Source organism: Balaenoptera borealis, assembly GCF_965194805.1.
Source record: "Balaenoptera borealis genome assembly, chromosome: 1".
Taxonomy (NCBI): domain Eukaryota; kingdom Metazoa; phylum Chordata; class Mammalia; order Artiodactyla; family Balaenopteridae; genus Balaenoptera; species Balaenoptera borealis.
This window is the reverse complement of record NC_138860.1, coordinates 27,870,836-27,895,077: the sequence shown is the minus strand read 5'-3', so window position 1 is coordinate 27,895,077 and position 24,242 is coordinate 27,870,836. Positions and strand designations below refer to the sequence as shown.

General features: G+C 35.7%; 1 protein-coding gene across 1 annotated transcript in view; it reads left to right on the top strand.

Moving 5' to 3' along the window:
- Positions 1 to 24,242, top strand: part of CATSPERE (catsper channel auxiliary subunit epsilon) — a 422,009-nt gene that overhangs the window by 39,289 nt on the left and 358,478 nt on the right. The window contains exons 5-6 of the mRNA XM_082341607.1: positions 7,339 to 7,409; positions 22,273 to 22,297. Of these exons, the coding sequence (XP_082197733.1) occupies positions 7,339 to 7,409; positions 22,273 to 22,297 (96 nt within the window). The remainder of the gene's footprint in view (positions 1 to 7,338; positions 7,410 to 22,272; positions 22,298 to 24,242) is intronic.

Sequence of the window (24,242 nt, the reverse complement as noted above, 5' to 3'; positions counted from 1 at the left end):
CCACGTCCTGGCTATTGTAAATAGTGCTGCAATGAACATTGTGGTACGGACTCTTTTTGAATTATGGTTTTGTCAGGGTATATGCCCAGTAGTGGGATTGCTGGGTCATATGGTAGTTCTATTTTTAGTTTTTTAAGGGACCTCCATACTGTTCTCCATAGTGGCTGTATCAATTTACATTCCCACCAACAGTGCAAGAGGGTTCCCTTTTCTCCACACCCTCTCCAGCATTTACTGTTTGTAGATTTTTCGATGATGCACATTCTGACCAGTACCTCATTGTACTTTTGATTTGCATTTCTCTAGTAAATAGTGATGTTGAGCATCTTTTCACATGCCTCTTGGCCATCTGTATGTCTTCTTTGGAGAAATGTCTATTTATATCTTCCACCCATTTTTTGATTGGGTTGTTTGTTTTTTTGATACTGAGCTGCATGAGCTGTTTGTATATTTTTGAGATTAATCCTTTATCCGTTGCTTCCTTTGCAAATATTTTCTCCCATTCAGAGGGTTGTCATTTCATCTTGTTTATGGTTTCCTTTGCTGTGCAGAAGCTTTTAAGTTTCATTAGCTCCCATTTGTTTATTTTTGGTTTTATTTTCATTACTCTAGGAGGTGGGTCAAAAAAGATCTTGCCATGATTTATGTCAAAGAGGGTTTTGCCTATGTTTTCTTCTAAGAGTTTTATAGTGTCCAGTCTTACGTTTAGGTCTTTAATCCATTTTAAGTTCATTTTTGTGTATGGTGTTAGGGAGTGTTCTAATTTCATTCTTTCACATGTAGCTGTCCTGTTTTCCCAACACCACTTATTGAAGAGACTGTCTTTTTTCCATTGTGTATTCTTGCCTCCTTCGTTGTAGCTTAGGTGACCACAGGTGCATGGGTTTATCTCTGGGCTTTCTGTTTGTTCCATTGATCTATATTTCTGTTTTTGTGCCGGTACCATACTCTTTTGATGACTGTAGCTTTGTAGTAGAGTATGAAGTCAGGGAGTCTGATTCCTCCAGCTCTGTTTTTCTTTCTCAAAATTGTTTTAGCTAATTCAGGGTCTTTTGTGTTTCCATATAAATTGTAAAATTTTTTGTTCTAATTCTGTGAAAAATGACATTGCTAATTTGATAGGGATTGCATTGAATCTGTAGATTGCTTTGGGTGGTACAGTCATTTTCATAATGTTGATTCTTCCAATCCAAGAACATGGTATGTCTCTCCATAAGTTTGTGTCATCTTTGATTTCTTTCATCAGTGTTTCATAGTTTTCTGAGTACAGGTCTTTTGCCTCCTTAGATAGGTTTATTCCTAGGTATTTTATTCTTTTTGTTGTAATGGTAACTGGGATTGTTTCCTTAATTTCTCTTTCAGATTTTTCATTGTTAGTGTATAAGAATGCAAGAGATTTCTGTACATTAATTTTGTATCCTGCTACTTTACCAGATTCATTGATTGGCTCTAGTAGTTTTCTGGTAGCATTTTTAGGATTTTCTATGTATACTATCATGTCATCTGCAAACAGTGACAGTTTTACTTCTTCTTTTACGATTTGGATTTCTTTTACTTCTTTTTCTTCTCTGACTGGCGTGGCTAGAACTTCCAAAACTATGTTGAATAATAGTGGTGAGAGTGGGCACCCTTGTCTTTTTCCTGATCTTAGAGGAAATGGTTTTAGTTTTTCACCATTGAGAATGATGTTTGTTGTGGGTTTGTCATATATGGCCTTTTATGTTGAGGTAGGTTCCCTCTATGCCTACTTTCTGCAGAGTTTTTATCATAAATGGGTATTGAATTTTGTCAAAAGTTTTTCCTGCATCTATTGAGACAATAATTTAATTATTAAATTTAATTTTTTAATTAAATTTCATTTTATTATTAGTAATTTAATTGTTTAATTTGTTAATATGGTGTATCACATTGATTGATTTGCATATAATGAAGAATCCTTGCATCCCTGGGATAATTCCCACTTGGTCATGGTGTATGATCTTTTTAATATGTTGTTGGATTCTGTTTGCTAGTATTTTGTTGGGGATTTTTGAGTCCATGTTCATCAGTGATATTGGTCTGTAATTTTCTTTCTTTGTGACATCTTTATCTGGTTTTGGTATCAGGGTGGCCTCATAGAATGAGTTTGGGAGTGTTACTCCGTCTGCAATCTTTTGGAAGAGTTTCAGAAAGATAGGTGTTAGCTCTTCTCTAAATGTTTGATAGAATTGTCCTGTGAAGCCATCTGGTCCTGGATTTTTGTTTGTTGGAAGATTTTTAATTACAGTTTCAATTTCACTATTTGTGATTGGTCTGTTTATGTTTTCTATTTCTTCCTGGTTCAGTCTTGAAAGTTTATACCTGTCTAAGAATTTGTCCATTTCTTCCAAGTTGTCCATTTTCTTTGCATATAGTTGCTTGTAGTAGTCTCTTATGCTCCTTTGTATTTCTGTGCTGTCAGTTGTAATTTCTCTTTTTTCATTTCTAATTTTATTGATTTGAATCCTCTCCCTTTTTTTTATTGGTGAGTCTGGCTAGGTTTATCAATTTTGTTTATCTTCTCGAAGAACCAACTTTTAGTTTTGTTGATCTTTGCTATTGTTTTTTTCATTTCTATTTCATTTATTTCTGCTCTGATCTTTATGATTTCTTTCCTTCTACTAACTTTGGGAGTTTTTTGTTGTTGTTCTTCTTCTTTCTCTAGTTGCTTTAGGTGTAAGGTTAGATTGTTTATTTGAGATTTTTCTTGTTTCCTGAGGTGAGATTGAATTGCTATAAACTTCCCTCTTAGAACTGCGTTTGCTGCATTCCATAAGTTTTAGGTCATTGTGTTTTCACTGTCATTGTTTCTATGTATTTTTTAATTTCCTCTTTGATTTCTTCAGTGATTTCTTGGTTATTTAGTAGCATACTGTTTAACCTCCATGTGTTTATGTTTTTTACAGTTTTTTTACTGTAATTGATTTCTAATCTCATAGAGCTGTGGTCGGAAAGGATGCTTGATATAATTCCAATTGTCATAAACTTACTGAGGCTTGATTTGTGAGCTAAGATGTGATCTATCCTGGAGAATGTTCCGTATACACTTGAGGCGAAAGTGTATTCTGCTGCTTTTGGGTGGAATGTCCTATAAGTATCAATGAAATCTATCTGGTCTATTGTGTCATTTAAAGCTTGTGTTTCATTATTTATTTTCTGTTTGGATGATCTGTCCATTGGTGTAAGTGGGGTGTTAAAGTCCCCACTATTATTGTGTTGCTGTTGATTTCCCCTTTTATGGCTGTTAGCATTTGCCTTATGTATTGAGGTGCTCCTATGATGGGTGTATAAATATTTATAATTGTTATATCTTCTTCTTGGATTGATCCCTTGATCATTATGTAGTGTCCTTCCCTGTTTCTTGTAACAGTCTTTATTTTAAAGTCTATTTTATCTGATATGAGTATTGCCACTCCAGCTTTCATTCGATTTTCATTTGCATGGAATATCTTTTTCCATCCCCTCCCTTTCAGTCTGTATGTGTCCCTAGGTCTGAAGTGGGTCTCTTGTAGACAGCACATACATGTGTCTTGTTTTTGTATCCATTCAGCCAGTCTGTGTCTTTTGGTTGGAGCATTTAATCCATTTACATTCAAGGTAATTATCAATATGTATGTTCCTATTACCATATTCTTAATTGTTTTGCGTTTATTTTTGTGGGTCTTTTTCTTCTCTTGTGTTTCCTACTTAGGGAAGTTTCTTTAGCATTTGTTGTAAAGCTTGTTTGGTGGTGCTGAATTCTCTTAGCTTTGATTATCTGTAAAGCTTTTGATTTCTCTGTTGAATCTGAATGAGATCCTTGCTGGGTGGGGTAATCTTGGTTGTAGGTTTTTCCCTTTCATCACTTTAAATATATCCTGCCACTCCTTTCTGGTCTGCAGACTTTCTGCTGTAAAATCAGCTGATAACCTTATGGGGATTCCCTTGTATGCTATTTGTTGCTTCTCCCTTGCTGCTTTTAATACTTTTTCTTTGAATTTAATTTTTCTTAGTTTGATTAATATGCGTCTTGGTGTGTTTCTCCTTGGGTTTATCCTGTATGGACTCTGCAATTCCTGGACTTGGGTGGCTATTTCTTTTCCTATCTTAGGGAAGTTTTTGACTCTAATCTCTTCAGATATTTTCTCAGACCCTTTCTCTTTCTCTTCTTCTTCTAGGACCACTGTAATTCGAATATTGGTGCATTTAATGTTGTCCTAAAGGTCCCTGAGACAGTCCTCATTTCATTCTTTTTTCTTTATGCTGCTCTTCAGCAGTTATTTCCACCATTCTATCTTCCAGCTCACTTATTCATTCTTCTGCCTCAGTTATTCTGCTATTGATTCCTTCTAGAGTATTTTTCATTTCAGTTATTGTGTTGTTCATCACTGTTTGTTTGTGCTTTAGTTCTTCTAGGTCCTTGTTACACATTTCTTGTATTTTCTCAATCCATGCCTCCATTCTATTTCCAAGATTTTGGATCATCTTTACTGTCATTACTCTGGATTATTTTTCAGGTAGGTTGCCTATTTCCTCTTCATTTATTTGCTCTTATAGGTTTTTACCTTGCTCCTTCATCTGTAACATATTTTTTGTCATCTCGTTTTTTTTGTTTTGTGGGGCTGTGTTCCTGTTGTGCTGGTTGTTCGGCCTGAGGCATCCAGCACTGGAGTGTGCAGGCAATTGGTTGGAGCTGGGTCTTGGTGCTGAGATGAGGACCTCTGGGAGAGCTTACACCAATTAACATTCCTTGGGGTCTGAGCTTCTCTTTACTCCAGTGTTTTGGACTCCACACACCCACCACAGGAGCTCAGGCAAGACCCTGCAAGCCACACAGTGTGGCAAAAAAAAAAAAAAAAAAGGCAACAAACAAAAAAGAGCAGAACAATAACAACAAATAAAAAATAAAATAAAATTAAAAAATTAAAAGTACATTAGTAAAAATAAAAATGAAATCACCACAACAAAACAAAACAGAACCACAACAGCAAAACTATATATATATAAAATTTTAAAAATGAAAAAATAAAATAAAAAATAAGATTAAAAGATAAGAATTTTTTAAAAAAAGGCTGGAGGAGGCCTGGGGGCTGTGAGGCTCAGGCCCAGGACCTGCGCAGCCAGAAAAGGCCTTAGCAGGTGGTGGGGCTTAGACCTGGGACCTATGCAGCCAGAAAAGCCCTTAGTTGAGGAGTGGGGGTTAGGTCCAGGACCCGTGCGGCTGGAAGAGGCCTCAGCGGGGGTGCTTAGGCCCAGGATCTGACCGGCCAGATGGGGGGATTCAGGCCCAGGAGGCTTGCCAGGGCGCAAGTGGCAGGGGAGATGCTGGCCGTGTTCCTCTCTGATCCCCCAATCCCCAGAAGGTCCCTCTCCATCCCCATCAATCCCCACTCCATGAGTGGGCCCCTCCGAGTGTGGGAACCTCTCCCCTCCCTCAGCCTCCCTCAGGGGTGCCAGTCCCATCCTACCTCCAACTTTTCTTCCCCCCCTCCTTCCTTCCCATGTCCTACCTGGTGGCATGGGGATTCCTTCTGTCCCCTTGAGGGTGTCTGAGGTCCTCCACCAGCACCTAGTCGATGCCCTACTTGTGAGGAGACACAAACTGTGTCCTCCTACTCCACCATCTTCACTCCACCCCTAACAATAAGGAATTTTAAAGCAATGGCACTGTACTAGTTCATAACAAAGTACTGGCCACACACCTTATAGTTGATGTTCCCACATAAGTGTATCTAAAGCCATTGCTGTGTAGAGACTTCATGTGACAAGTCCTGCCTGTACTTTGGGGCTTGTGCCTTCTTTTTATTTTTTTTTATTTTTTTCCCATGAGTAAAGTGTTTCTCTAAGTTCTGTTGCTTTCCTTTTACTTAGTAACCTGTATTTTCAGGGAACAGGTAGACAGGGTGAAGTGGGAGAGGCCAGATGAATATAGTAATTCACATTTCAATCCCTGTAGATTGAAAAATATTTGAATTTGGCTTTTTGAGTTTGTGTGTTTACCAGTTTCATGAACACAATTCCTGAGGAAGTAAAGGATTTCTCTCCTTTTTGTTATGTGTTGGAAGTCCACATAAATGTGTAATGTTATGTAAAAAATATGTACACACTAATACATGTATATATAGGAATATCTTTGTCATTTATATATAGTGTTATCAGAACTTACAGCCTTTAAGGAGGTATGTGTGACTTTTGAAATGCACTCAAAAGACCTCAGTTATAACAACAAAAGAATGTCTCCAAGCATTGCCAAACATTTCTTTGCAAGCAAATTCATCTCTTGTTGAGAACAATTAAACAAGAAAATTAATTGAGTTGTGTTTCATTGAGGAAGACTTTCTAGGAAAATTCACTGTTTTCCTTTGTACAGTTGCAGAGAACACTTCTGTGTCCAGATATTGGTTGGTGGGTGGTGGTTCAACGTTGACCAATTCTCCTGTATCAGCTGGGTGTACTACCATTCAAAGTTCCAGCAATATCTACCAAGAGTTAATGTCACATCCCACAAGTTAAGGGCTCAGTCCCACAAGACTGCCCCCACTTCAGTTGCCAATTGCAAATCCCTGGTTGTCACCTATACTTCTGACTGACTGGTGATAAATCCAGGATCCCATAACTTTCTCCTCAATTTCAGTAATTTGTTAAACAACTCAATTTGTTAAACACAGCAGAACTCAGGGAAACACGTTTACTGGTTAAAATAAAGGATATGGTAAAAGGATCCAGATGAACAACAAGGTCAAGAAGTACATAGGGCAAGGTCCAGAAGGGTTCTGAGTACAGGAACTTCTGTCATTGTGCACTTGGGTACATCACCTGCTGGCCTGTGGATGTGTCCACCAACCTGGAAGCTCTCTTACTCTCATACTTTAAGGACTTTTATGGAGACTTCATCAAGTAGGCATGATCGATTATTGACTCATTTTCCAGCCCTTCTCCACTCTCCAGAGAATGGGGGAGGTTGAGCTGAGAATGAGAGGCTGAGCTGAGAATGGGAGGCTGAGCTGAAAGTTCCAAGCTTTTAACCATGGGTTGGTTTTTCTAGTGATCAGTTCCCAGCCAGGAGCCCACCAAGAGTTGCCTCATTAGAACAAAAGGAATTTAGGGGCTCTGTGCCAGACGTTCCTATTACTCGGGAAATTAAAAAGTGTTAGGAGCTAGGAGTCAGGAACCAGGGTCAAAGACTAAATATTAGGAACTGGGGGTAAAATATACATATGATATATATATATATATATCTCATATGTGAAAAAATGTATATATATAATTTGACAAAGACAAATATAATAGAAACAATCGGTCATCTAAATTTATCATAGTTTCTTTTGCATTTTCTTTTAGGATTTAGAAGAAGAACGCTATTTATCTGTGGACAGTTCTCATACTTGCTTTCTGTGGTATTATAAGGTTATGTAAGTAATGCAGAAGAAAGGTAATTAATGTGTTTTAAGAGTATTTAGCTTTAGTTAACCACAAATTGATTATCTGCATTATAGTTTCCATATAAGCTTTTATTCACCAATCAAGATATCCTCAAATGTACCCAACTAATGCCCAACTAATAGTGAAGAACAAACAGTAAAAATAACAATAACAACCACTATTTGAACATATACTGCTTCTACATGGTCATACTTTATGTAAATTAGCTATGTCAGTTTTCATAATAACCAGTTAAATGTAAGTATTACTATCTTTATTATAGATGAGGAAATGTAAGCTTGGATAGGTTAAATAATTTGGAAAAAATATGCAGCTACTAAAAGATAGCATTGGAAATTGACTCTGGTTTTTCAGATTACAGGCTTCTTTTGTTTCCATTGTATACATTATATTCCAAAAGCACTCTCCTTTTCTTAGATAGCTCTTCAAACTCTTTTTAACATGATGGTGAATGAATATAACTAAGAAGGAAAAACTGGTACAAGAAAAAATAGTTAATCGCATTATAAAATCAATAAGTAAAATGCATCAATGAATCAGAGTTTTTTTTTTTTTTTTGGTATCATAGTCCAAGCATATCCTAAGCACTGTGTAGGATAAAAAGAACTGTCTTATGTGGTCCCTGCTCTCCAGATGACTGTAATGTACCTAATTCTTTTAATCTACTTAACATCCCTTCCTTTGAGGGAACCATCCCTCCCCTATTCTGTGGTGAAATTATTAATTTCATGTGATTTATGTGGTACTACCTCCACAACCCCACATTTCATTGGCCACAGCAGTTAGTTGAAGATGGCCATATGACCCAAACAGAACCTATCAGAATACTTGTGTCTTCAGTAAATCATAATTGTTGCCGATAATTTCACTGTCCTGGTTCACGTGGTCCCTTAAAGTCAGATGGCTCTGCAGTTTATGTGTAACCTTTGAATTGAAAGTCCTGATAACTAGATTTCAGCAAGCCCCACCAGGAGTACACATTTACCCATTCTTCACTGAATTACTGCCACTCTCCCAGAGTCTTACCAAGAAGCAAGGTTATGTAAGTAATGCAAAAGAAAAGTAATTAATGTGTTTTAAGGGTATTTAGCTTTAGTTAACCACAAATGGATTAGCTGATATATTTGTCTGTACTTGAGCAGATGCTGCATTATCTGTATTACTATAACTTTATTTTTTAAATCTTGAGAAGTGATAGTACAAATACCCACCCCACCCTGACCCCAACTCTTGTCCTCCTTCAGGAATTTCTTAGCTATATCATGGGCCTATTTTTCCTTCCTATAAATTTTTGGAATTGGTTTGTCAAATTCTACAAAAACCTTAGTTGGGATTTTTATAATTTGTCTAAATATTTTAATCAATTTGGGGTGTCTTTCTACTCCTGAATAATATATAACCCTCCATTTGCTTAGGTCTTTTTACATGTCTGCCAATAAGATTTTGTAATTTTTAATAAAGGTTCCAGGACATTTTTATTAGACTTATTCCTAGGTACTCTTTTTTTTCTTACTATTATAAATAGTCAAATTTTTTAAATTACAATTTCTAACTAGTTATTCCTGTTGTATAGGATACAATTTACTTTTGAATGTTGATTTTTGCATTCAGCAACATTGCTAAACTCTTATATTGTGATAATTTATTTATATATTCTCTTGGAATTAAAAAAAATCAGATTACTTGCAAATAATGATGATTTTGTTTTTCCTTCTGATAAGTATGGCTTCCATTCCTTTTATTCTTACTGCATGTCTAGAACATCAAATACAATGTTTCTTAGAAGGGTGATAGCAGGTCTCCTTATTTTATTCCTGATCTTAAAAGGAAGGCTCTCATCATTTCACTATTTTGTATAATATTTGTTACAGCTTATGAGTTAAACTTTACCTGGTTAAGGAAGTTCCCTTTTATTCCAAGGTGGCTGTGAACTTTTTTATGAATTGGTGTTGAAATTTATTCAAAGCTTTTTTCTCTTCCACATAAAAGTTCATACAGTTTTTCTCTTTTGCTATGTTAATCTGATGGATAATAGTTATTAATATTTCCATATTAAACTAACCTTGTGTTTCTGGAATAAGCCAACTTGGTCTTGATGAATTAACTTTCATATACATTGATAGATTCCATTTGCTAATATTGTTTAGTTTTTTTGTATGCGAATATACATGAGTGAGATTGGCCTGTGGTTTTACTCCCCTTGTACTATCCTTTTCTTCTTTTGATATCAAGGCTATGCTAGACTCATCATGTAAGTTAGGATGAGTTGTTCTTTTCTATTCTCTGAGAGATTTTGTATAAGATTAGAAATATATGTTCCTTGAATATTTGATGGAAACTTGCATAGAAATCTACTTGGACCTGGAATTTTTGAGTGTATGGGGGAAAATTTTATAACTATTAACTCAATTTCTTTAATGGTTAAAATCCTATTTTGGAGTTCTAATTCTTATAAAATCCATTTTTGTAGTATTTTTTTTTCCAGGAATTCATCCATGTCTTCAGTTAGCAATTTTAGTATCAATTTTAATGTCATAAAGTTGTCCATAATATCCTCTTACATTTGTTTAATCTCTGAAGTAATTGTAGGTATGCCTCTCTTTTATCATTTCTAATATTTTTATTTATGCCTTCCTTCTATTTCCTTGTTCTTCTTCCTAGAGATATTTCTATTTTATTAGTCTTTTCAAAGAACCATCTTTTGGCTTTATTGAGCTTTTGTATTGTTGTCTATTTTATCTCAATTTGTTTTTTACATTATTTCTTTTTTTGAGTTTGTTTTTCTAAAATTTTTGAATTAGTTATTTAGCCTACTAGGCTTAAGACTTCCCTTTTTTTCAAATGTATGTGTTTAAGGAAATAAAATTTCTTCTAAGTACCTCTGTAGCTGCATCAACAAATATTGGAATATCTCATAATTGCAATTTTTCATTATTGCTCAGAAATAATTCTAGTAACTGCTACAATTTGTTTGACCAATGAGTTGTTTAGAAATGCATTTTTAAATTTACAGACATGAGTCTTTTAAATTATTGTTTTGTTATTGAATTCTAACCTAATTGTATTGTGATCACAAAAGTGTTAGAATCAAATCTTTGGCTTAGCATGTAGTCAAATTTTATAAATGTCTCATGTGTAACTAAAGAAAATATATTTTCCTATTGTTGGATGAAGTATTCTATTTATGTCCAGTAGATCAGGTGTGTTAAGTGTACTGTTCAAATCTTGTGTACTTATTTGACTCATTGTTGACTTGATATTGGCTAAAATTTCCCACTATGATGGTAGATATGTCACTTTTCCTTGTAGGTATCTAAATTTTTGCTTTTTATTTTGAGTTTATCTTTTAGGTGCATATAACTTTAGAATTATTAAGATTTTTTGAAGAATTGAGACTTTGTTTGTAGTGACCTTGTTTCTCACTTGTAATGCTTTTCACCTTATGTTCTGTCTTATATTAATATGTTCATGTATCTTTAACCTTTGATTTTCAAGGCCTTAGAATTATTTTTCATTGACTTCTGGCTCCTGCTATTTCAGTTGAGAAGTCTGCTCTCTGTCTAATGGTTTTTCCTTTTTAGGTAATCATTATTTTCTCTGTAGCTGTTTTAAGAAGTTCAACCTTACCTTTGGAGTTTTGCGATTGTAGGTTTCTTTATATTTATCCTACTTTTGATTTATTATAGTTCCTGAATCTGAAGATTAAAGTCTTTCATCAATTCTGAAAATTCAGTTACTGTCTTTTCAAATACTGGTTTTCTCTCATTCTCTTTCTTCTTTCTTTTTAAATTTCCATAATAGAAACATTCCATTTCATTCTGTCCTTCCTGATGCTTCAGATCTTTTCATATTTCCTATCTTTTTATTTCCCATGACTCATTCTAGACTATTTTTTCAAATGTTTCTTTCAGTTTTCTAGTTCTCTCATCATCTGTTAAAAATTTTTAATTACTAAAATCCTACTATCTAGAGGAAAGTACCATTGTATACTATATTCTACCATTTCTGCATTATTGCATCCATAACTGCCTATGTAATCTGTTGGGTGCAGTGCAAAATGAATATGGCGGGCCTCTGGTTCAAAAGCCAAGGGAAAAATACCATTAAAAGTATTAAATATAAAGCTTTTCCTTTCTTCTGTGGTCACTCTCTACCCATCATGGCACTTTTTATTTGGAATTTAATGTCATGCTCTCTTGGACATGAGAATACTCTTGGGTCAATTGCAAACTCATATAGTCACCAGGTTTAGCATGTGTGCAGCCCATTAGCTGCTCAGTTTTCCCTCTCAACAGTCATTGGACTGACATATAATACTTCAGCCAGAGGTGGGGTCTGAAGAAATCAAACCAGACATCTTCCCTTACAGTGGGCCTACCACCTCAACCCATAGCTGATAGGCATCCCCCAAGGATATTGCAACCTCTGCACTGTGACACCCTTGGTACCTGGATTGGGGGTGGGTAAGAAGCTCATCCCTGCCTAGATGAGACCTCCATCAGCCACACCATAATTTTGCTAGCTGGGGTATGGGGAGGACAATTGTTGGCATGCCTTACTTCAAGATGTCACAGGACTTAAACACCCTATGCTGACCCTCCTCATACCTGAGCCCAGAACTAGTTTTCAGGACAAGGAGTGAGAAGGGGAAGGCCAGGCAGGACCCAAGGTACCAGGGCATAAATGAGTGGGTGGACAAGAGTCTGTCCCATAGGGAAGATAGGTAATAGGAGACAGTATTACATGAGCCAAACCTCCAAGTGCATGCTTCATTTTCCTATCATACTTCACATACCACAAGTTCAAAGATACATTTATTAAAAATTTCAAGACAGAGACTGCAAAGCATTAAACCTCAAGTACAAGGCCCTGCTGAGCACTGCCTCTCTTCCCTGGGCTTTTCTAACCTATTGACTCTGCCCACAAACCAGAATTCTGACCCGAGGGAAGAGAATTCATGGATCAGGTACCGTATTAGCAACTAAACTCTCTTGCTTTATTCTCTCTCTCCCCTAGGGTTAGAATACAGAAGAGGAAGGGAGAAGAATCCAAGGGGTCATGCTCAAATTATCATCTTTTTCAAATTCACTGTAACACTGTTCTGCTTCATCAGTCTATCCCAGTACTCTCTTGCCTACTATCTGTCTATCTACTTAAACTGCTTTGGCAATGTCACTGAAAGTTTAATGGGATTTTTTTAGTCCTTTTACTATTTGATTTCTGTACCACATTTAATGCTGGGTATCACTTATTTCTTCTTAAAACTCTTTCATTCCTTCACTAACCCAATACCAGCATCTTCTCTGTCTTTCTTTTTATTATACATTACTGTTAACTATAGTCACCATGCTGTACATCAGATCCCCAGAACTTATTCATCTTCTTCCTTTGCTGTGCAGAAACATTTTAGTTTAATGTATTCTCACTTTTTGATTTTTACTTTTGTTGCTTGTGCTTTTGATGTCATATACAAAAACTCATTGCTAAGCCTGATATCAAAGAGATTCTTCCCTATGTTTTCTTCTAGGAGTTTCACAGTTTCGGGTATGATATTTAAGTTCTCAGTCCATTTTGAGTTGATTTTTTTAAAATTTTTATTTATTTTTGGCTGCGTTGGGTTTTCGTTGCTGTGCACGGGCTTTCTCTAGTTGCAGTGAGTGGGGGCTACTCTGTTGTGATGCGTGGGCTTCTCATTGCGGTGGCTTCTCTTGTTGTGGAGCACAGGCTCTAGGTGCGTGGGCTTCAGTAGTTGTGGCTTGCGGGCTCTAGAGCACAGGCTCAGTAGTTGTGGCACGCGGGCTCAGTAGTTGTGGTGCATGGGCTTAGTTGCTCCGCGGCATGTGGGATCTTCCCAGACCAGGGCTCGAACCCTTGTCCCCTGCATTGGCAGGCAGATTCTTAACCACTACGCTACCAGGGAAGTCCTTGAGTTGATCTTTTGAGTGGTATAAGGTAAGGGTCCAGTTTCATTGTTTTGCATATGGATATCCAATTTTTCCAACACTATCTCTTCAAGATTATTCTTTGCCCATATCCTGTTCTTGGCGCCCTTGTCAAATATTAGTTGACCATATTTGTGAGGGTTTAATTCTGGGCCCTTATTCTGCTCCATTGCTCCATGTATCTATTTTAATGCCAGTACCATACCGTTTTGATTACTATAGATTTGTATTATACTTTGAAATCAGGAAATGCAATGCCTCTGGCTTTGTTCTTTCTCAAGATTGCTTTGACTCTTTGGGGTCTTTGGGGTTCCATATGTATTTCAGAATTGTTTCTTCTACTCCTGTGAAAATTCCGTTGGAAATTTGATACGAATTTCATTGACTGTATAGAAGGTTTTGGGTAGTATGAACATTTTAACAATATTAACTCTTCCAATCCATGAACCTGGGATATTTTTCCATTTATTTAAGTGTTCTTCAATTTCTTTCATCAATGTCTTATAATTTTTGGTATATAGATCTTTCACTTCCATGGTTAAATTTATTCCTACGTATTTTATTATTTGTATTGCTATTGTTGCTTTCTTTATTTCTTTTTCAGATAGTTTATCATTAGTATATAGAAATACAACTGATTTCAGCATGTTGATTTTGTATGCTGCAGCTTTCCTGAATTTATTGATTAGTTCTAACAATTTTGGGGTGGACTCTTTAGGATTTTCTATATACAAGATTATATCATCAACAAACAGAGACAATTTTACTTCTTTCTTTCCAATTCAGAAGCCTTATGTTTCTTTTTCTTGCCTGATTGCTTTCACTAGGACTTCAGTTATTATGTTGAATAGAAATGGTGAGAGTGAGTGCCCTTGTCTTGTTCCTGACCTTAAAGGAAAAGCTTTCAACCTTTCATGATTGAGTAGATGTTAGCTGTGGTGTGTCATATCTTGCCTTTATTATGATGAAGTATGTTCCTTCTATATCCAATTTGTTGAGGGTTTTTATCAATCAAGGATAATGTATTTTGTCAAATGCTTTTTCTGCATGTACTGAGATGATCAAATGATTTTTGTCTTTTAGTCTATTAATGTGGTTATCACATTGATTTATTTTCATATATTGCATTCCAGGGACAAATCTCACTTGATCGTTGTGTATGATCCTTTTAATATGCTGTTGAATTTGGTTTGCTAGTATGTCACTGAGAATTTTTGGATCTGTATTCATCAGGGATGTTGTCCTGTAGTTTTCTTTTCTTGTAGTGCCCTTATCTGGTTTTGATATTGGGGTAATGCTGCATCGCAAAAAGGGTTGTGAAATATCCATTCCTCTTCAGTTTTTTGGAAGAGTTTGGGAAGAATTGATATCAATTCTTCTTTAAATGCTTGGTAGAATTCACCAGTGAAGCCATCAAATACTGGGCTTTTTCTTTGTTGGGAGATTTTTGCTTACTGATTCAAGCGCCTGACTCATTATTGGTTTGTCTGGTTCTTCATGATTTATTCTTGGTAGGTCGTATATTTTTAGGAATTCATCCATTTCTACTAGATTGTCCAATATTTTGGCCTATAATTGTTCATAGTAATCTTTTATGATTTTTCTAAAAATTTCTGTAGAATTGGTAGTGATTTTCTCATTTTCATTTCTGATTTCAGTAATTTGAGTCTTCTTTCTTTTTTCCCAGGTAGTCTAGCTAAAGTTTTGCCAATTTTGTTTATCTTTTTAAAAAAATTCTTAGTTTTATTCTTTTTTTTTTTGGTCTCTTTTATTTCTATTCTATTTCATTGTTATTTCCTCTCCTTTGCTAACTTTGAATTGTTTCTTTTTTTTTTTCTATTTTCTTCAGGTATAAAGTTATATTGTTTATTTGAGGTCTTTCTTTTTTCTGAGTGTGGGCATTTATCACTATAAATTTCCCTTCTTGACTTGAACTTTTATTGCTCCATCCCATAAGTTTTGTTATGTTGTGTTTTTATTTTCATTGTTTTAAGATATTTTTTGCTTTTCCTTTTTTATTTCATCTTTGACCAATTGGTTATTCAGAAATGTGTTGTTTAATTTACACATATTTGTGAATTTTCTAGTATTCCTTCTGTTATGGATCTAGTTTCATACCATGGTATGAAAAGATAAAGAAAAATCAGAAAAGATACTTGGTATGATTTCAATCTTTTAAAATTCGCTAAGACTTGTTTTTACCTCACATTTGATCTATCCTGAAGAATGTTCCATGTGTGCTTGAGAAGACTGTGCATGCTGCTGTTGGATGGAATGTTCTTTAGGCCCATTTGGTGTAAAGTATAGTTCAAGTACAACATTCCTTTATTGATTTTCTGTCTAGATGATCTGTCCATTGTTGAAAATGGAATCCTCTACTATTATTATATTGTTGTCTATTTCTCCTTTTAGATCTGTTAGTTTTTCCTTAATATATTAGGTGCTCTGATGTTGGGTGCATATATATTTACAATTGTTATTTCCTCTTGAATAATTGGTTGTTATCATTATATATTGAATTCTTTGTCTCTTGTTACACTTTTTTACTTAAAGTCTATTTTTCCTGATATAAGTATAGCTATCCCTGCTCTTTTTTTGGTTTTCATTTACCTGGAATATATTCTACCATCCCTTCACTTTGAGCCTATATATGTCCTTGAAGCTGAGGTGAGTCTTTTGTAGGCAGCATATAGTTGGGTCTTGTTTTTTTTTATCCACACAGCCACTGTATGCCTTTTGATTGGAGAATTTTATCCATTTACATTTAAAGTATTTTTTTAAAGGTAAGGACTTGTTAATGCTGTTTTATTAATTATGTTCTGGCTCTTTTGTATCCCTTTGTTCCTTTCTTCCTCTCTTGCTGTTCTTTTGTGAATTGATGATTTTCCATAATGGTATTCTTTTACTCCCTTCTATTCATCTTGTATGTATCTACTATAACTGGTGTGTGTGTGGTTGAAACACCTTATAGATATAACAGATTGTCTTTTCTTTTTTTTATTGAAATATAGTTGATACACAATACTGTGTTAGTTTCAGGTGTACAACAAAATGATTTAGTTTTATATACATATATTTCTTTCAGATTATTTTCCATTATAGGTTATTAGTAGATTTTTAATATAGTTCCCTGTGCTATACAGTAAATCCTTGTTGCTTATCTATTTTATGTATAGTAGTTTGTATATGTTAATCCCATACTCCTAATTTATACCCGCTTCCCATTCCCCTTTGGTAACCATAAGTTTATTTTGTATGTCTGTGAGTGAGTTTCTGTTTTGTATATAGATTCATTTTATTATTTTTTAGATCCCACATATAAGTGGAATATAATATTTGTCTTTCTCTGACTTACTTCACTAAGTGTAATATTCTCTAGGTCCATCCATTATTGCTGCAAATGGCCATAATTCATTCTTTTTATGGCTGAGTAATATTCCATTGTATATATGTACCACATCTTCTTTATCCATTCCTCTGTTGATGGACATTTAGGTTGCTTCCATGTCTTGGCTATTGTAAATAGTGCTGCTATGAACATTGGGGTGCATGTATCAAATTAGAGTTTTTGTCTTTTCTGGATATATACCCAGGAGTGGGATAGCTGGATCATATGGTAGCTCTGTTTTTGGTTTTTCAAGGAACTTCCATATTGTTTTCCATAGTGGCTACACCAATTTGTATTCCCACCAACAATTTAGGAGGGTTACCTTTCCTCCACACCCTCTCCGGCATTTATTAACTGTAGGCTTTTGATGATAGCCATTCTGACCAGTGTAAGGTGATACTTCATTGTAGTTTTGATTTGCATTTCTCTTAATAATTAGCAGCATTCAGCCTCTTTTATGTGCCTGTTGGCCATCTCTATGTATTCTTTGGAGAAATGCCTATTTAGAGGTCTTATGCCCAATTTTTGATTGGGTTGTTTGTTTTTATGATATTGAGTTGTATGAACCATTTGTATATTTTGGATATTAACCCTTTGCCAGTTGCATCACTTGCAAATATTTCTCCCTTTCCATAGGTTTTATTTTCATTTTGTTGATGGTTTCCTTTGCTGTGCAATAGCTTTTAAGTTTAATTGGGTCCCATTTGTTTATTTTTGCTTTTATTTCTTTCGCCTTGGGAGACTGATCTAAGAAAACATTGGTACAATTTATGTCAGAGAATGTTTTGCCTATGTTCTCTTCTAGGAGTTTTATGATGTACTATTTTATATTTAGGTCTTTAAACCATTTTCAGGTATTTTTTAATATGGTGTATGGGAGTGTTCTAATTTCATTGATTTACATGTAGCTGTCCAGCTTTCCCAATACCACTTGTTGAAGAAACTGTATTTTCACTGTTATATATTCTTGCCTCCTTTGTCACAGATTATTTGACCATAAGTTTGTGGGTTTGTTTCTGAGCTCTCTGTTCCGATCCATTGATCTACATATCTGTTTTTGTGCCAATACCACGTTTTGATTATGTAGCTTTGTAGGATAGTCTGAAGTCTGAGGTTTATGCCTCCAGCTTTGTTCTTTTTCCTCAGGATTACTTTGGCAATTCTGGGTCTTTTGTGGTTCCATATAAGTTTTAGGATTATTTGTCCTAGTTCTGTGAAAAAATGTCATGGGTATTTTGATAGGGATTGCAGTAAATCTGTAGATTGCTTTGGGTAGTATGGCCATTTTAACAATATTAACTCTTCCCATCCAAGAGCATGGGCTATCTTTCCATTTCTTTAAATTATCTTCAATTTACTTTATCAGTGTTTTATAGTTTTCAATGTATAGATTTTTCACCTCCTTGGTTAAGTTTGTTCCTATTTTTTTGAATGAGATTTCAACAGGACTGTTTTTTTACTTTCTCTTTCTGATATTTCATTGTTAGTATAAAAATGCAACAGATTTCTATATATTAATCTTTTATCCTGCTACCTTGCTGAATTCATTTATTAGTTCTAATAGTTTTTGTGTGGAGACTTTAGGTTTCTCTATACAGAGTATCATGTCATCTGCAATAGTGACAGTTTTACTTCTTCCCTTCCAATTTGGATATCTTTTATATATGTCTCTTGTCTGATTGCTGTGGGTAGGACATCCAATACTATGTTGAAGAGAAATGGTGAGTGTGGGGATCCTTGTCTTGTTGCAGATTTTAGTGGGAAGGGTTTCAGCTTTTCAGTGTTGAGCATTATGTTGGCTGTGGGTTTGTCATAAATGGCTTTTATTATATTGAGATATGTTCCACATATACCCACTTTGGTGAGAGTTTTTATCTTGAATGGATGTTGAATTTTGTCAAATGCTTTCTCTGTGTCTGTTGAGATGATCATGTGGTTTTTGTCTTTACTTTTCTAAATGAGGTGGCTGTGCTGCTGCCTGGGACCAGGGCTGCCAGATTTGGTGCTAAGCTGCGGTGTGGAGTGGATGGAGCCAGGGCACTCTGACTGGCTTCTTGCCTTATACTCCTATCCAGGGCCTGTCCACCCGAGATTTAGTGCCTAGCCCCACGTTCTTGTGGTGCAGCCCTGTGTGCACACTGACAGTGTCTGCTACATCTAGACTCACCACCACTGTGTACACATGCTGATAATGGGCTCTGAGGCTCCCCCTAGTCATACCCCAGGTTCTTCAGTTGTCTCTGCTTAGCTAGAGTCCTCTGCCAGGGCCTGTCTGCCCAAGATTCAGTGCTTGTTCACTCTGTATTCTTGTGACATCACCCAGTGTGCCCACTGACAACATCTGCCAGGTTTGATCTTCTGCCCCCATGTGTGCGCTGACAATGATCTCTGCAGTTCTGCCCAGATCATACCCAAGGTGTCCCATCTGTCTCTGCATAGCTAGAATGAATCTTTGCTAGAGTTTGCACCAGGCAGTGGGGTACAGAGAACAGGGCAAGGGTGTTTTCCCCTTCGGACTGGGAAGTGCAGCAAGGCAGCAGCCACCAGTGCAAGTATCTCTCTCCTCCTTGATTGTTAGCAAGCCAGCATGTGTGCACTCCTTGCAAGCAGAGTCTAGGCTTCTCCAGTCCTTCTGTCTCAGTGGATTTTCCAGCAGGTAAGTGGGCTCCCTAGGGCAGCCAGTGAGGACCTTCTCTTCCTTACAGATCCCTTCCATGGGTGCTGGTCCTGACCTGATGTGCTTTTTTTTTTTCTGTCCTACCCAGTTTTGTGGAGATCTTTCTTGCAGTTTTGGTTGTTAGGAGATCTTCTGCCAGTTTTCAGTTAGTCTTCTGTGAGACTTGTTCCACATGTAGATGTATTTTTGATGTATTTGTGAGGGAAGGTGAGCTCCACATCCTCCTACTCTGTTATCTTGATCCCTCTCCAAAATCTGTAACAGATTATTTTAAGCTAATAACTACTTATCTTCTATTGCATACAAAACCTCTACCCTTTTACTATCCCTCCATATTTTATGTTTTTGATGTCACAATTTGCATCTCTTTATATTCTGTTTCTACTAACAAATTATTGTTGCCATAACTGTTTTTAATACATTTTGCCCTTTAACATTTATGCTAGAGGTAAGTGGTTAACACATCACCTTATTACAATATTAACATATTCTGAATCTGACTATATACTTGCCTTTACCAGTGTGTTGGATATTTTCATATGTTTTCATTTTACTAATTAAAGGCCTTTTATTTCGGCTTTAAGAACTTTTCAGTATTTCTTGTGAGACAGATCTTGTGATGATGAACTTCCTCAGCTTTTGTTTGTTTGGGAAAAGCTTTATCTTGCATTCATTTTGAAGGACAAATTACCCGGGTAAAGTGTTCTTGGCTGACAGGTTTTTTTTCTTTCTTGCAGCACTTTGAATGTATCTCCCTTGGCCTACTCTCCCCTGGCCTGCAAAGTTTTTCCTAGAAATCCACTGTTAGCCTTATGGGGTTTCCCTTTTTGAGAGAATTTTTTTCTCTTGCTGCTTTTTAAATTGTCTTTTTTGTCTTTAATTTTATACAGTTCCATCTTAATGGTCTTGGAAAAGATCATTTGAGATTGAAATCTTGGGATGACCTGTTAGCTTCATGAACTTTGATGTCAAATCTCTCCCCAGGTTTGGGAAACTCTCAGGTATTACACATTTTTAATAAGCCTCTGCCTCTTTCTCCCCATCTTTTCCTAATGGGACTCCAATGATGCATAGATTGTTTCTCTTAATGGTGTCCTATAGATCTCATAGGCTTTTGTCATTCCTTTTCATTCTTTTTGCTCTTCTGACTAGATAATTTCAAAAGATCTGTCTTTGAGTTCACTGATTATTTTTTCTGCTTGTTCCAGTCTGCTGTTGAAGCTCTCTTATAAATTCTTCACTGCAGTCATTGTATTCCTCAGCGCCACAATTTGTTTCTTCCTTATGTTTTCTATCTCTTTGTTGAACTTCTCATTTTGTTCTAGTATTGTTTTTCTAATTTCATTAAATTGCTTGTCTTTGTTCTCTCATAGCTCTCTGAGCATCTTTAGAACCCTATTTTGAATTCTTTGTCAGGCTATTCGTGTATATATATCCATTTCCTTGGGGGTCATTGCTAGAGTTTACTGTGTTCCTTAAGTGGTGTCATGTTTCCCCGATTCTTCATGGTCCCTGTAGCCTGTGTAGGTGTCTGCACATTTGAAGAAGCAGTCACCACTTCCAGATGTCACAGACTGACTTCATTAAGAAAAGACCTTCACCTGTGGTTGTGCATGCTGGAGCATGCTGTGACTGCAGGTCTAGTGGTGTGGGGTGCCATGTGCAGGGGCAAGTGGTGGCTCTGGATCCAGTGGGGCATGTTTCATCAGCTCAGGCCACTGGGGTCCAAAACATCAAGAATCGCATTGTGTTTACCAAATGCTGCAGGGTGACCAGGGTGACTGCAAGGGCTATGATAGTCCTCAGCAGTGCCTCCAGGTCCAGTAGCTAGGGACCTAAGCAGGCAGCACTGGTGGCCCAAGCCAGTACTGTGCACATGCTCAGCTGCAGGGGGTTTTAGGTGCCTGTGTACTGACAGGGGATGTTTTTGATAAACTTCATACTTTCTGAACTTTGGGCACATTTGCCTGTCAGGATTTATAGTACTTACTTTCAGTGGCTTTCTCGTATAACAGATTGAACATATACAATATTATTTTCGTTATATGGTCTCAGAAACTCACTGCATGCACATTTACTGATTCCCCAAACATCTTCATTTTATTTTGTACCTAATAATGTACTAAGCACTATGCACAAATGAAAACACAGTCCTGAGTCATTGACTTTTAGAGATTATATGATTTTAAAAATACAGATATCTTTAAAGTGACAATAATTCCTTTCTAAAAAACATATAACTAAACATACAAGTGAATGTTGCTCCTTTCAGAAAATTTACACTGAAAGGCTGATAAATGAAGCATTTGCAGTGCTAATTGATAAATTTGGTTTTGACATAAATTAAAACATATAAACTCTACAGAATTCTTTTTTGGGGGGACCATGCTGTGTGGCATGCAGGATTTTAGTTCCCTGACCAGGGGTTGAACCTGCACCCCCTGCATTGGAAGCACAGAGTCTTAACCACTGGACCACCAGGGAAGTCCCTAAACTCTATAGACTTTTTAATGTGCATTGATCATGTCAAATTTTTAAAGAACATTAATCATGCAACTTTGGCTATGTGAGCTTACAGTATTATTAAGAAAGTATATAGATTCATGCCCCTCAGCCTTTTGTTGACAACACATGAGGATCAATAATTATATTTAATTATTGACATGAGCTTCTTTTTAACATTTAGCATTTAATCATTTATGTATCTGTGATGGAATATAAAGAGAATATTCAAAGATTTATAAACATGTATGTTGAAAGTAGACTATTCAAACTAATATTTAGCATGCTGTTTACTAAAATATGATTTCTCTTTTTCCCAACAGAAATTTCACTAACAATTTAACCCAGGTAAAACTTTTTAAAGTTTTTGTATATCCTTCATAGATTACTACTATATTATTTCCATCTTATCTTCCATATTTACTAGAAGAGGAATTTTCTAAACTAATTTTCAATAAAATTCGCTTAGAGCAGTGGTTACTCAAGTTATAGACTAAGATCCCCTAGGTCTTCACAGACCTTTTTAGAAGGTCCACGAGGTCTGTGCTTTTCCAGCTACATATCTGTGTGAGGATAGATTTCCCCCCATATACTTCCACCAAAATAACATATACCAACAGCTTGAATGTAAGAGCACCGATGATAAGCCAGCTCTCTTCTATTAAGGCAGATATTAAAGAGATTTTACAATGTAAAATGTAAAACAACCAATCTTCTTACTATTTTTTATCTTGGAAAATAATTTTTTTCATAAAAATATGTTAGTTAATGTTAATATGTAATAGGTTTATCATAAATTTTAAAATAAATTAATAAATATCTTTAAGTATTCTCAATTTTAATTTGTTATATGGTAATAAATATTGATAGAGCTAACCCACATAAAACAAAAGCTCTGTGGGATTCTCAATAATTTTTAAGCCTATGAAGGGGTTTTGAGATCCAAAAGTTTTGACATCTGGATTGGAGGCTGATTAGAAGTATGACAGAGAGATATATTCAAAAATTTGAAAATTGAAATAAGGTGGTAATATTTGGAAACTTAAGCTCTATAAATATTTTCATTTTCTCAACATAGTGATTTAATGGAAAGAAGAGGCAGAAAAATAATAAGAAGAAATAAACTTCCTGTATTGGATCAAGATGGTTGAATGAGCTCATGTGTTCATATGTATCCCTATCCCAGTCCCAGCTGACATTATAGGATTATTTATTAAGTCTATAACTACAACAATGCAAAAAAAGGAAGAAAGTATTATCTGTGGATAAGGAATTTTAAGACAGAAAATAGAGAGAAACTTCTAAAAGTAGAATACCTGTTACAGACCCAAATAATGCAGAATAGCCTCCATCTCACTCAAAACATATAGAAATGCCTTTACAAAATACCTGTGTATAATACTAGTGTAGACTTTTACGTTAATATTGGTACGCTTGTGTATAGAATTTAAAAGCAAGTAAAGGAATTTCCTAGTTGTCAGAAGTAACTGAAGAACTAAAACCCAGAGTTAGAGAAGAATGAATTCTGAAGTAAGGTAATTAGAAAGAATATAAGCCCTAGTAGACAAAGGGTGATGTTTCAACATGTGTATGGGAATAGAAAATGAAGCCTCCAACCTATGGGAGAGGGAGAGGCTGAAACTAACCTCCCTACGTGAAGCTAGGATTTATGAAAGGTCTGTAAAATGAGAACTAGTAAGGGTTCACTCACTGTCTTAGACTAATTGGAAATAAATGATACATCCTTTTGAGGGCTGTAAATGGACAAGGAGTTACCTTCACAGAGTTTCAGGTGGATGCCCAAGTTAAACACCTCTCAAGAGGTTGGGGAACCTAGAGCCGAGTGGTAAACACAAAAGTGCAAGCAGTGAAACACATAGGGCCCAAGCAGAGGTGATTATAAAATCCATTTCATAACCAAGGGTATAGGACTCTCATAGAAAACAAACCCTCTGAAAATAATCTCAAAATAAAAGGTATAAACCACAAAAAAGACAAAACTGCCTGAAATAGACACACACATAAAAATGGAGAAAGTTCATACTTTTCAAAACTAAAGATGAGAACCATCTGAAAGATTATTAAATCCATATTTTGAATGGTCACAAAGAAAAGAAGGGATAAAAACAAAGAAAACAAGAATAAGGATTATGCATAATTGTACAACATTAAAAAGTATCCTATATAAATGTCTTAAGATGAAAAAATAGGCATCTAAAAACAAAAATTCAGGTTAAATAGAAGACTAGATACATTTGAGAAAATTGCAGAATTAGTGATTTGGAATGGGAAT